Source organism: Sprattus sprattus (assembly GCF_963457725.1).
Source record: "Sprattus sprattus genome assembly, chromosome: 19".
Lineage (NCBI taxonomy): Eukaryota > Metazoa > Chordata > Actinopteri > Clupeiformes > Clupeidae > Sprattus > Sprattus sprattus.
In genome coordinates, this window is record NC_137917.1 from 4,184,918 (window position 1) to 4,197,410 (window position 12,493).

The 12,493-nt window shown below is 39.8% G+C and overlaps 2 protein-coding genes across 2 annotated transcripts; one reads left to right on the forward strand and one right to left on the reverse strand.

The window, feature by feature from the left end:
- Positions 1 to 1,264: 1,264 nt before the first annotated feature.
- On the reverse strand, positions 1,265 to 5,424 carry elovl4a (ELOVL fatty acid elongase 4a; the record flags this gene model as incomplete). Its single annotated transcript, XM_080858299.1, has 6 exons — positions 1,265 to 1,570; positions 2,208 to 2,335; positions 3,018 to 3,189; positions 4,208 to 4,288; positions 4,610 to 4,797; positions 5,358 to 5,424. The coding sequence occupies 6 exons, from the start codon at positions 5,422 to 5,424 to the stop codon at positions 1,265 to 1,267; spliced, it is 942 nt and encodes a 313-aa protein (XP_080714425.1).
- A 3,198-nt stretch (positions 5,425 to 8,622) lies between these two features.
- dctn3 (dynactin 3 (p22)) lies at positions 8,623 to 11,327 on the forward strand. Its single transcript, XM_080857485.1, has 7 exons — positions 8,623 to 8,759; positions 9,173 to 9,257; positions 9,346 to 9,432; positions 9,767 to 9,850; positions 9,968 to 10,026; positions 10,233 to 10,292; positions 10,815 to 11,327. The coding sequence occupies exons 1-7, from the start codon at positions 8,658 to 8,660 to the stop codon at positions 10,899 to 10,901; spliced, it is 564 nt and encodes a 187-aa protein (XP_080713611.1). The 5' UTR covers positions 8,623 to 8,657; the 3' UTR covers positions 10,902 to 11,327.
- Positions 11,328 to 12,493: the final 1,166 nt, after the last annotated feature.

The window sequence follows — 12,493 nt, forward strand, 5'->3', positions numbered from 1 at the left end:
GACAGACACAAAAGCACATCACACACTCCTTCAGTGGTTCAGTTAGGCTCATATTAGTAATCATCATTTCAACAGTGCCAATCTAAACTAATATATACTGTATGTTAATGGGGCGCCATCTTGTCCTAGTTTTCAAATATAATTTCCCTTGGTAGAAACCTGGACTTGATATCAAGTGTGGATCCTTTGGGTAATGGGATGTGTTCTAATCTAATCTTTTGCAGTTAAGTTTCAAAACAGCATGCATGATTGCTGCTAAGCCAAATAGCAACACAGTTTATATCTAAATTACAGCTTTTCATAAAATAAATACAAAACATTTCGCAACATCATTCCATTTCTGCAGCATTCTGTATCAAAATGACAAAGGGTCAAAGTCAGTACACAACTTCTTGGTTTCCATCAGGAATGAGCATTGTTCTAATCTCGTTACAAAATAAACATGTGTCCAATTGGCAGTCCCTATGTTTGAGAGAATTGATGTTTTTTATTTTGTGGAAAAATTATAGATCCTATGTCAGAAGTACATGTCAGAAATACTCCTCGTTCCACTGTTTTTAAAGATATAAGCTGACTTGGTAAAACTAGTAGACAACACAGCCCCAACAGAAGGGGAAAATTACAGGGGAAGCCATAATTTTAGAATTCTTATTCCAGAATGAGTGTTCCCAGAAATAATGTAAACAAACAAGCTGTCAATCTCAGAGTCTCACTGAGAGGACACACACACACAGTCTAACATAATGGAACAAGACATGATTGATTGCATAAAGACAAAACAGGTATGTTGGATGTAAAAAAAAAAGGCATACACATAAAATTGTAAATCAAACGAAATTCGAAACACTGGTCGATTAGCGGGGCATAATGTGAGTTGATTGTGAGGGATTTAGACCCTACATATGAATGTCTGATGGTACAGGTTCCAGTCCCTGTACAGCAGGGCCCTAACACGAAACAATAAAACCACCGGCTGTACAGTAAGGGAACACCTGCTTTTTCTGCAATGATAAATTACATGAAATCTTTTCACTACAATTAACCAGGCTGTATATGCCCCACCCACCAAACCCAGCACCCCTTCAATTTCAACATCTATATTCCAGCTGGTTCCCTTTTGAAGTCCTACATCATAACCAGTGAGTGGTTTGACACCACATCCCAACCAACCAACCAACCAACCCTCTCTAACGCTGTGGTCAACCGGGAGTCCACAGGGAAACCGCCCCCGGCCCCACCCCCTCCTCTCTCTCTCCCTCACAGTCTAGTCACGCTTCGCCCTACCCTTCCTCTTTCGCCTGCCATTCTCCACAGGCTTCTCCTCCAGCTTCCCGGCCACTCCGTTACTCGCCAGGATGGCTCCGTTGGGAACCCCGTTGGATACGGACTTGCCTGCCTTGGAGGGGGCATCACGTCTGGGCTGAGGGCGATAGGTCTGGTAGTAGAAGTTTCCGAAGAGAATGATGAAGGTGAGGGCGTAGCACATCAGAGCCCAGTGCATCCAGTGAGGGAACTGGCAGTCAATGTAGAGGGACAGAGCAGTGTGGCCAATGGTGACATGGAACTGGACCTAATGAACAAGATGAGAAAGTGTACCTCTTAGGCAGGCAGGTCAACTTTTTTTATCTATCCATTTGTCTGCTCATGAAAGTATCCTGTGGGAGAGGACCTTCATTACATGAGGATAATATTGAGCATAATATTTAAAAATGCGTCCCTGGATACTTTGCTAAGGAATCACTACGGTTGTTTGTTTTCATTCTGAAATATGCCTCTGAAATATTGTCATATATTATTAAGAAAGACATCAATCAATTGTAATAATACAAATATATTACTAGTATTCTAGTTTGTTTATGTAATTAGGCAACATTGCACTCAATGTTTCAATGGTTCAACCTTGTTACATTGCTTTTACACAACAGGGTAGTATTTTTTCATAACCAATATTTAGATTAAACAACATTTAGGCTTTGCTGTTCGGTTAATTCTGCCAACAAATGTATTTCCAAGCAATGCAAAAACTTGACAACAGGTTAGCTATATATTGCAAAGTGACACAAACAGTAAAACATCAGTTTGCAGCTACAATACAATCAACACTCATGGAAAGCCTCTTGTCCAATTAAACTTCATATAGTTAGTTAACAGTGATCATATGTTGGCTAATCACATTAACAGTAAGTAGGTGGTGTTTTAATATTTACCATTTGGATGATGGTTAAGTACTTCTTCCACCAAAGGTATTTCTGGAGCTTCGGTCCACAGGCTGCCAGCCCGTAGTAGAGGTACATGAGGACGTGGATGGAAGCGTTCATGTGCGCACCAAAGAAAGCTGATAGAGGCGGAGGGAGTTGGTAGAATATAGAGGTTATTAGATAGATTTCTATAGGTTAGTACCTACATTGCCATTAGTTTGATACATTTTGTCATTTGTGTAGCTACTCTATCCATTCATGAAAATTGAGATGACTGTCCAGAATAAAATCCTGCTAAAAGAATGACAAACATTCTATCATTTAAGGCATCTTCCTATATTTTAGCCAACAAACAGAGGTGGGATAATAATCTGTCCCGCATTGCATTTTATCGCAGAGAAGTATCAATATTTCATCATTCAATCTAGTGTTACACACCTTGATTGAAATCAGTTTGTGTAAAATTAACTCATGAAAAACGTAACTTCAATAAGTGAAACACATTTAGAACATTTTGCTTTGGCTCTATCTGACATGCTCCGACCCAGAGACATGTAATGACTCCCAGCCCTGCCCATTGACTTAGACTTATATATTTTGAGCTGTTTGACCATGTTCTGTTAAATTGATTTGGATCATTAAAATGAAAAATATTTCACCAGCTTCGGATTAAATAATTAAGTTCACTGATAGTCTGAGTGACTGCTGGTAAATAAGCCTAATGTTTATTGTATCTTATCAGCTTTATTCGATTGCCCTAAACCTCTTTCCTGTACATAAAGAATCTCCCTATTGAATGAATGTAAATTCAGCACTCACATTGTCCACCGGCCACCCATTTGATTCCGATCCACCAAAGTGTGAACATGGTGCAGTGGTGGTACACATGCAGGAAGCTGACCTGGTTAAACTTCTTACGCAGGATGAAAAAGACCGTGTCCAGGTACTCCACTCCCTTTGAAACGAAATACCACCACAGAGCTGCAGCCACCTGTTCAAAGCAGAAAGAAGCAACGAGTTGTGTTAAATCAAGGGGCTTAACTCCAAAAATATATCACTCATAGTATACACTTGTATGTGGGGTGACCAGGTGTCCCGTTTTGTGTTGTATAGCATTTGAACCCTTAGTCCCGCAAACTGAGATACGTCCCACATTTTCATTGGTCATCTGTTTTTTAATTGTCATAAAGAAGCACACATGGATGCCTTATTTTACCTGCCCGGCACATGAGCCACCTATGCCATTGTTGCAGAGTTCTACTCTATTTAATAGCGCTAGGTCAAAAGCAGCAGCCTGGCTCATACAAATGCAACATAACCAAGCTTTTCTTAAAGCCTGGCTTTCATCCAGTGATTGAGAGGAGAGCAGTGAAGATGGTCATCAAGAGGCTATGATGCCTGTCAATCAAACTGTGCAGACATGGGCCCAGTAAACTCCTACATCACCAAAATCAAGCCTACAGAGGTGTTTATGACCCACATTGTCCCACGAAACTTAATACTTATCCCACATTTGTTCTGTTTGAATCTGATCACCCTACTTATATGTTACACATAATCTAGAGCCTAGAAGTATGCAGGTCACAGCAGGATGACAACTACACAAATCATCAATAAATAATCCCTTTACCTAGAAGGCCTAAATGACCTGTGCTATGCTTTGTTTAAGTTCCACGAGGTCATGATCTCCGTGGCAGTACATGCACAAGGTTTACGAGATGATTATTCACTGTAGAGCACCATCATTGGTCAACCCCCTTGCTACCTTCCTGAACAACAATGACACAAGTACCAGCAGTTACCTCACTGAAAACAGTGTTACAAAGCAGCCGCAATGTGAAATCAAATTCCCCTGTGCTCCTGCCTCGGTCGCTTGGTTTGGTCCAGGAAAAAAAGGGTTGGGGTATCGTGTTCCATAGACGTGTTCAGTGTCTCATTACGCCTTGCAAGACCCTGCCACCCCTCTGCTAATGTAATCCCATAAGAGCCCTTTCCCCGGGAACACTCACCCTCACTTCATTGGGGTCGTCTGAGTAGTCCACTGGCTGGCAGATGTAGCTGTACTTTGCTGCCCGCGCAGCAAGGAAGAGCTAAAACATATCCACATGTATCAACAGGTATATCAAACAAAGAGCAAAGAGACAGATGAATGTCTAATGGGTAAACCTTTCTGGTTGACAAACTTTTCATTTCCAGTGGACCCATGATTACCATTTTTTAGTGTGAGCATACAGTAATATACCCAGTGCAGTCATTAACTACCACAGGAGCTGCCAACAGAAACGAACAATGTGTTATAGGTGAAACTGAAGGCCAGGTTTCACTACATTCAAATACAAGAAATGAAGAACAAGAAACACATGGCCAGCGCATCATTAAACCTATGTAGCACAATGCTTTAGTGCTGTTACCTCTTTGAAAATGAAGAAATTGAGGATGACCATGCTGAAGTTGTACGCAATGAGTGTCTTTCGAAGCTGAAAAGGCTCGCGGTTCTTCATGTACTTGGGCCCCAACCAGAGGAAGAGCAGGTAGGTTGAGCTGATGGCCAGCGTAGGGAGAGGAGAGTCCATCAGGGGCCATTTCTCCACACGCTTGTCTGCAACAAGAAACATGTGAATATCATGGTATTCACCAACAAGACACATGTGAATATCATGGTATTCACCAACAAGACACATGTGAATATCATGGTATTCACCAACAAGATACATTTAAATATCAAAGTATAATATCTCTGCTCTACTGGTTAATGTTAATCCAAAGGTGGGTATTTGATGGTTCAGGCTCGTTTGTCTCAAGTCAATAATATGTTACTATTTTGTTTTTGGTTGCCTATTTGGTAGGATATTCTTGCTGCAGGTGCAATCCCACTACCACTACCAAGGGTTATTTTTGCTTTCTTTCAATAGATTGATCATGCCCTCTCAGCTCTGTGTTTGTCTATGCATGTCAGTAAATTGCAAAGCAAAGTTTGTTAGAAACATATTTCCACAGAGCTCATGCTCGATTAAATAAGTCTCCGTGGTAACCCTATATCACTGAAGGCAGAGGTCCTTCCTGTATGTTGCTTTATTTAATGTATCTGGTCCCAAAAGTGGAAACATATCAGATTTAAGGAACACAGATGGCTCCAGTTCATCCAGGGCAGATAGTCACCTGAAATCGTAAGGCTCCATTTGTAGAACTCCACAGTGTCATTGATGACGTGCGTGATGACTTCCATCTTTAAGCCGGTCTTGCTTTCTCTTTAAAAAAAAAAGCAATACCACAAATGTTATTAGTTTGATAAGAAAACGGCACATGTGAACAAATCATTTGTTAACCTGTTTATGTTATATCTTGCATCATATTGCACTTGGCAATACCTGAAACTACAACACAAAAGATTTTGTTTTGTTTGAAACACAAACAATTCCATATATTATTGTGAACACACATTCCCACAAACTTCTGTAAGATATAGGCTCATTGGACAGTCTGGACAGCAGTACAGAAAGTCTGGATTGGGTTTCAAGGAATTCCTACAACCTCAAGAACACAGGTGATAGCAGGCTGGGCATGGAAAGGCAGGGAGAGTGATCTGTTTCCAAAACACTAGCTTTATTAACAGGTCTAACATCCTGTGGCTTTTATTTACTGAGTATGATTACAATGGTTCATCAGTATGGACTGTTTTCTCTAAACTGTACATTTTATACATGTTCAGATAATGTAACAAATAAATAGGCATAATTCCCAAAGCATGTGAAATGGCTAATGACAAATTTGATATTTTGCTATGTCAGCCCATCACACCAGAGGACCTTCGACAATGACTCCATTACTGATCCATTTGGTATGAGACGGCCAGTCAGGGGAGCTGAGCATCGTGCAGCACAAAGGCATTGGGAAGGATTGGTCAGCAGGTTTGCCGGCTGGGATATGTGGCCTTTCAAGACACTGTAGGCTACTGTAATTCCAACTGAAATCTTAAAGCCCACTCTGAACTCACTTAAATGCCCTGGCTGAAACAATGTATTTTACTACGCCATGTGAATGAATTGATACATTTTAAATCCTTCAAAATGACGCCCCTTCCTCCCCCCAGATTAGATTTGGGTAGCCTAAAGCCGCAACAGAAGCTGACCACCTCGCATATGCCACCTCGTATATGCATCACTTTTAAATTACACGACTTTTTTAGTCCAATACTGATCATATATACAGGTAGGGTTTACTAGAAGGTATATGTCTAGAATGTGCATTGCGCACCATCAGCCATTCCCTGTTGAAAGGCCACAGTCATCGCAGAACTGATGTAAGCTAGGTAGGCTGGTACAACGTGCCGGGCAATAGGTTACCTCTGCATAGGACTATGGATGGACACATTTTCAGTGTAATCATAACGGAAACCAATTACACATTTCTGATGCATTAAAACCCATCGACACGTTGACAGACGGCAAACATCGAATCGCCCGCATCCGCATTTGATATGAATTAAGGCTATCACACTTACCGCGTAGAGATCAAAATCCTTTTAAAATGACATTCAGCACAAGGTCACACAAATCGTCAAGTGTTCTACTTTTTATAGGTCTGGCTTAAGTTACATTTATTGTAGGGATCCACCACATGCGAATATCATTTTAAATAGAACATCACAGTCGCGTATCCCTCGTTGAGCGTACTGCTGTGGCTCGTATGACAGTCGCTTTGAGAGAGGAGCGTGAAGAGGTATATTGCGCATGCGGATTCCATAGTGGGCCTTCGCCAACGCTCCGGTGATGTAGGGTAGGGCAGCATTACATTTAACAGCTGGGATCGCTCATTTATAGCCTCCCTCGTCAATAATGTATTGTTGATAGGACTGTTAAGTGAAGAAAAGGCTCTGCACATCGTTATCTATTTAGGCTCTTGTTAAATAAAATAAAATGATCAGGCTTGAGTTGACAAACAGAAAATAATTGGGGTCCTCTTTCTTCACGGGGATCATCCACCTATAAAACGCTTGTTATCCTTTTTGTAGACGAGTTTCTTGTCGAAAGATGTTGAATAAATGCTTGCCTCATTAAGGGTTAACAATATCCTAGATGTATATTCACTCAATTTCTGATTTCAGTTTTATGACCTTTATTTGTATGCAAGGGCATTTAATCCAAGATTAAAATCAAGGGATTATTTATGCCTTGGTTTTGGATTAAGGTTAGTGTAACTCATTTGAAAAAGACTCGGGAAACAAATTTCAATTATCAATTAAATTCCATTTAGTTATGTCTCATGCAAACAGTTTCACAGAGATCAATAGAGTATATAGGCTATTCTCAACACAGTGTTTTATTTATGCACACTCAAAATGTAAGCACATTGAATACTGTTTAATTGCACTCTTCAGTGTTAGGGCTATTTAAAGTCTAACTTTACCCCCATACCTATAGTCTAACTCTTCCCAATGCATAATTTTGTCCTGTGAATGATGAGACTTGATCAGCAAATGAAAATGAGACTCATAATCTTAGGGAGGGGCTGGGGGAGGTGGGCCACATTTCATGACCTAGAGTCCTAAACAATCGATTCCACATCAGCATCCGCCTTGCAAGGTTCAGGGTGATTTCAAGATGGCACTTTGAGGCATTTTCAACCCATAAAATGCAGACTTTTATAATTATAAAAATGGTAATTTAGTGAATTATGTACACCAACATTGATGTGTTTCATCACAGCAGGCTACAGTCATATCATTTAGTTTAGGCTACAGCTAAAACAAAACACATGTAAGTGTGCAGTATTCCTTTAATTTATTTTTCAATACACGGAGTTAAATGTACACTGCATTGTCTGCCCTATCGCCTTTCTAGCTAACACTGGATGCCAGTTATTTTTGTGATGTTAAAGTTACTCATTGTTACAAAGTGACAGGGCAGCAGAGAGCAAGAAATTATAATATAAGATGAGAAACGTTAAAAGAGGATTGCCATCTGCTAAGAAAGTTAGCTGAATAAAGTCTGAGAGGAAAAGGCGGAAGATATACCTCTCTACATAGCCTTAAAGAATAGAGGGCAGGAGTGTGTAGGCTAATTTTGATAATTAAAGGTACTTTAAGGCTATTTTCATTCCTAAGTTTGTCATTTGGTCGCCTACTGTAGACATGGAACATGAGGCAGTATACTGTGTATTGGCATAGAGGAATTCAACTGTGGTTAAGGAGATTTCCACAATTTGTTAAAGCTTTTCAGGTAGGCTACCTTTGATGTTAAATCCAGAGTTGATGGCAACATGTATAAGACTGTAAAGCACAGTGAAAGAAAGCAAAAAACCCAGCAAGAAAGAAAATAAGTTAGTGCAAGACTGTAGACAAAAAAAGGAGATGTTCTGTCCTCACAAAGATGGCGTTTTCATGCATCCATAATCGTGTCAACGACCTACGTCATTTGCAGCCGTCATATGTTCAGCCCAAACAGCTAACGTTAACTAAAGATGGAGGGTACAAATAATATGGATGATCTTGATGCACGTCTTCAGATACTCGAGAAACGTGTCTACGGTGACAGAGGATGTAACCCGAACAAAACAGTTAAGGTATAAATAAACAGTACAGTACTACTTACATCTGCGTTCGTAACGTATTCATACAGTTTCGATGTAATCAAATATTTGCCAGCTCAACTAGCTAGCTTTGCAGTTAGCATTGCTTTTCATTAACTCACGCTCTTAAGCTAACTTGAACTGTTTCATTGTGCTTCAGTCACTAGTACCCACAAACGAGCTAGGTAAATAAGTTGTCCCTAGTCTGTTTGTTTTTTCATTTTTTATCAAAAAATGTATGAAACAGTTGGATCTCTGCTAAGAAAATGATACAGTTAACGTCAACTACTTTTCAGCTAGTGTAGCGTAGCGGGTGTGGCATCGGTCTGATGTTGTGATTATAATGATATTCCAAGGTATTTCATAAAGTGGCCTCTTTCTTTTTGTTTATATTGTACTTTACTTAGTGTGTAGATTCCCTTGCCAAAGTAAATACTGCTCTTGCAAATACGGCGAACAAGAGGGAACGTGTCAAGATTCTTCACAAAAAAAGTAAGAATGGGGTTGTTTTTGGCTAACAGTTGTACCTAATTGTCATAGGTTTGTTATTAACAAGCGTTTCTATCTGTCATTTTCTCAGTTGAAGATCTGCTGAAGTATCTGGATCCACAGTTCACGGATTACATAGCTGTACCAGATGCCATGAAATTGGAGTTTATACTAGCAGGTACTGAAGATGCACTACGTATAATTGTTGTATTGCTGTTTGTGTTAGCACAGTACACAGCTTTTCCAAGTAAAGCTGGCAATACTCAAGCTGAATTGTACCTGTACATTATGATTACCTTATATCTAAAAGAGTAACAGAGTAACTGATGACTAGTTTTAAAAGAGATGAATACATGTGCCAATCATTTTACACATCCATGCCACATTGAATGGAGGGTTTGATTATGGTGGTTGGTGAAAATTGAAATGAATTGCAAAGAGCACTGAACAGCTGTTCTGATTAAAAGTATGATTTCCCTGGTGAATGTAACACTCCTTTATTTGTACCACAGAGGAGGATTTCTTGCGTTCTCAAGCATCAATGCTTGAACAGGTCCATAATCTGCAGCCTCATCTGGACAGCAACCACATCAAAGGTAAGAGATCATCGTCAAACCGGCCTGTGCTGATGGTCATGTGCCCCTTAAGAGAATTAATGAATTGCCTCTGCTTTAATGTGGTGCCTTTAAACTTTTATTATTCTTTATTTAAAGCTGTCCCCGAACTCACCACAAAACTACAGCGTCTGTCACAGCTCCATATTAAACATCAGGTAAGAATGCTTCACACAGGACATGCAGCCTGAGTATTTTTACAGACAGCTGGCCTTGTTTTCTGTATCCTTAGTTGATTTATAAAATTGCATTGATGCATGTTTCACCCTCGAGGGGTTAATGCATGTGATTACTGTTTCTCTGTGGCATCTTGCCCCAAAGCTGTCAAGAAGTAATGACTACTTTCTGTGTTTCTGCCTTATAGGACCAGAATGACGAACTCTCCGGAGAAGTAAAGAGGTTGTTTGAGGAGTACAACAAGATGGTATCCTTTCTGGTGTGCTCTATTTATTTAATTTAACTAAGAGATGTCTTTTCCCAAGTGAGACACACCTTCGATTTTATATCTAGCTTCCGTTCTTGTGCTAGAAATTCAGACATAACGTACAAAGCAATACAAATCTTGTTATTTTTTTCAGCAAATAATGATCACTTAGACTCCTTGGCATCTACTTAAACCGTTGTCCTCAGTAAGAATATAGGGTAGTGATGATGAAACTTGAGGATTCTTCATTCCTTTGATTTAGCTTACTTTGTGAAACAAAATAATGCAGTAGTGTTTTAAACACACTGTTTTATAAATGTATTTATACAGAATTGTGTATTGTTATTGTCTGTAGTAGTGCAATCAGTATTTGGATAATTAATATGATGCAATGATGGTTTTGAAGGCATTCCTTGCTACAGTTCTCTCTCAGTCTGCTCTCTATGCAGTGACTTAAAACCATGTGTGTAGGCATATTAGGTCTCTGCAATAAAGTCAATGTAATCCTTAACCTCTGCACAGATGTTCCTTCTGTCCAAACAGTTTGCCCAGTGGGATGATACCCTTCGGAAGCTGGAAGGACCCAAACCTGGGCCAAAATTGGAGTAGCCCCTGATTCCAGATTATATCACATCATTGTCGTGGTGTATTTAAAGCAGCATTGAAGCAGTACCACAAAACATTATTTGACTGGCTATGCTATTTTGCTTAGTGGTTTTGAACATTATTTTGTACAAAAGCAAACGCTATCTGTTTGTATTAAAGAACAGATTGAGCAGTTATGTTGTGATATTTAATATAAGGTCCTTTTCCACTTCCAGTTTGGTTTGTAATTGTTCCCCATTTTAAATGCGCATGTTAGGTTTTAGTGGGGGTATTTCTTAAAGGCGTCTAGAATATTCCACTGAGATTCTAAATGGTTATCTTTTGTTGTCTTGTTGGGAAGCAAAGTCCCTGCTACGCCTCATAAATGTTGCTGATAAATGCCTTCTGCTTCACTTATTTCTGGTATGGATAAATACCAATAAAAAATTATAAATTATGCTATTCCATGTCTTTTTTTTGTAAACTTCCTTAAGTTTTAATATACATTATTCTATGCTTAACATGTATAATTTATTTAAGTTATGTAATAATGCAGTTATTAAGTATGTTCATATACAAAATGATTAATCTCAATATGAAAACTAAGACATTAGGGCAATAATAATCTCACATTTTCATAAGAGTGCAGCAAGTGTAGTATGTCTAGACTCCCAAGTTTCTCATATTCCTTCAAAGGCGTAGTCCTTAATTATAATCCATGACGCATGTTGTCAAATTCGACAAGATTCTCTTAATTATTATTATTTTGTACCAGTCTGTTGTTGCCAGCGTCCTTTTTTATGCTGTGGTGTGCTGGGAAGGCAGCATAAAGAAGAGGGATGCAGGGCGACTAGACAGGCTGGTGAGAAGGGCAGGAGCTGTTGTTGGCACCGCACTGGACTGCCTAACGACAGTGGCGGAGAGATGGACCCTGAGTAGGCTGCTGACCATCTTGGACAATGACCACCACCCACTGTACAGTACTTTCAATGGACAGAGGAGCAATTTCAGTGGCAGACTCCTGTCACTGTCATGCTCATCGGACAGGCTGAGGAAGTCCTTTGTCCCCAGGCCATACAGCTTAACAACGCCACGCAGAAGGGGAGGGGGAGGGAGATGGACTTCTCTGCATGAGTCTACCTCAGTCTGCCCTCCTCTTCTCACCTCACTATATTCCATCCTCACTGCCCATCCTTTTACTGGCTATACTAGCCCCTTGGACAGACTTTACTTTTACTTTACTATTTATACTATAGCACTTAGCACTTATCCTCAGACACACAAGCACAGTACTTTATTTGCACTATCCACACATGCCCATGAACAATCTTTGCACTCCTTGCACTACTCTTCACTACTTTCAACACTGTCACAATTGATGCACACTGTTATATAGGGCCATATTTATCCTGTACCTGTAAACACCCCACTCCCTGTGTACATGTTCTCCCTATGTGTATTGTTTTTATTGTGATTCATGTATGTATGTTTGTGAGTTAAGTGTATAAACTACTGGATGACATTAATTTCCCTCGGGATCAATAAAGTATCCATCTATCTAATTGTACCCACAACGGTGTTCCAGTGTTCTCAAGGGGTTCTGGCATCCGAGACGA

Bases quoted from the DNA above. Each gene is read 5' to 3' on its own strand.
- dctn3 (XM_080857485.1), top strand. From the start codon at position 8,658: ATGGAGGGTACAAATAATATGGATGATCTTGATGCACGTCTTCAGATA. The intron at 8,760-9,172 runs GTATAAATAAAC...TACTTTACTTAG, and splicing joins ACCCGAACAAAACAGTTAAG to TGTGTAGATTCCCTTGCCAA. The intron at 9,851-9,967 runs GTAAGAGATCAT...CTTTATTTAAAG, and splicing joins GGACAGCAACCACATCAAAG to CTGTCCCCGAACTCACCACA.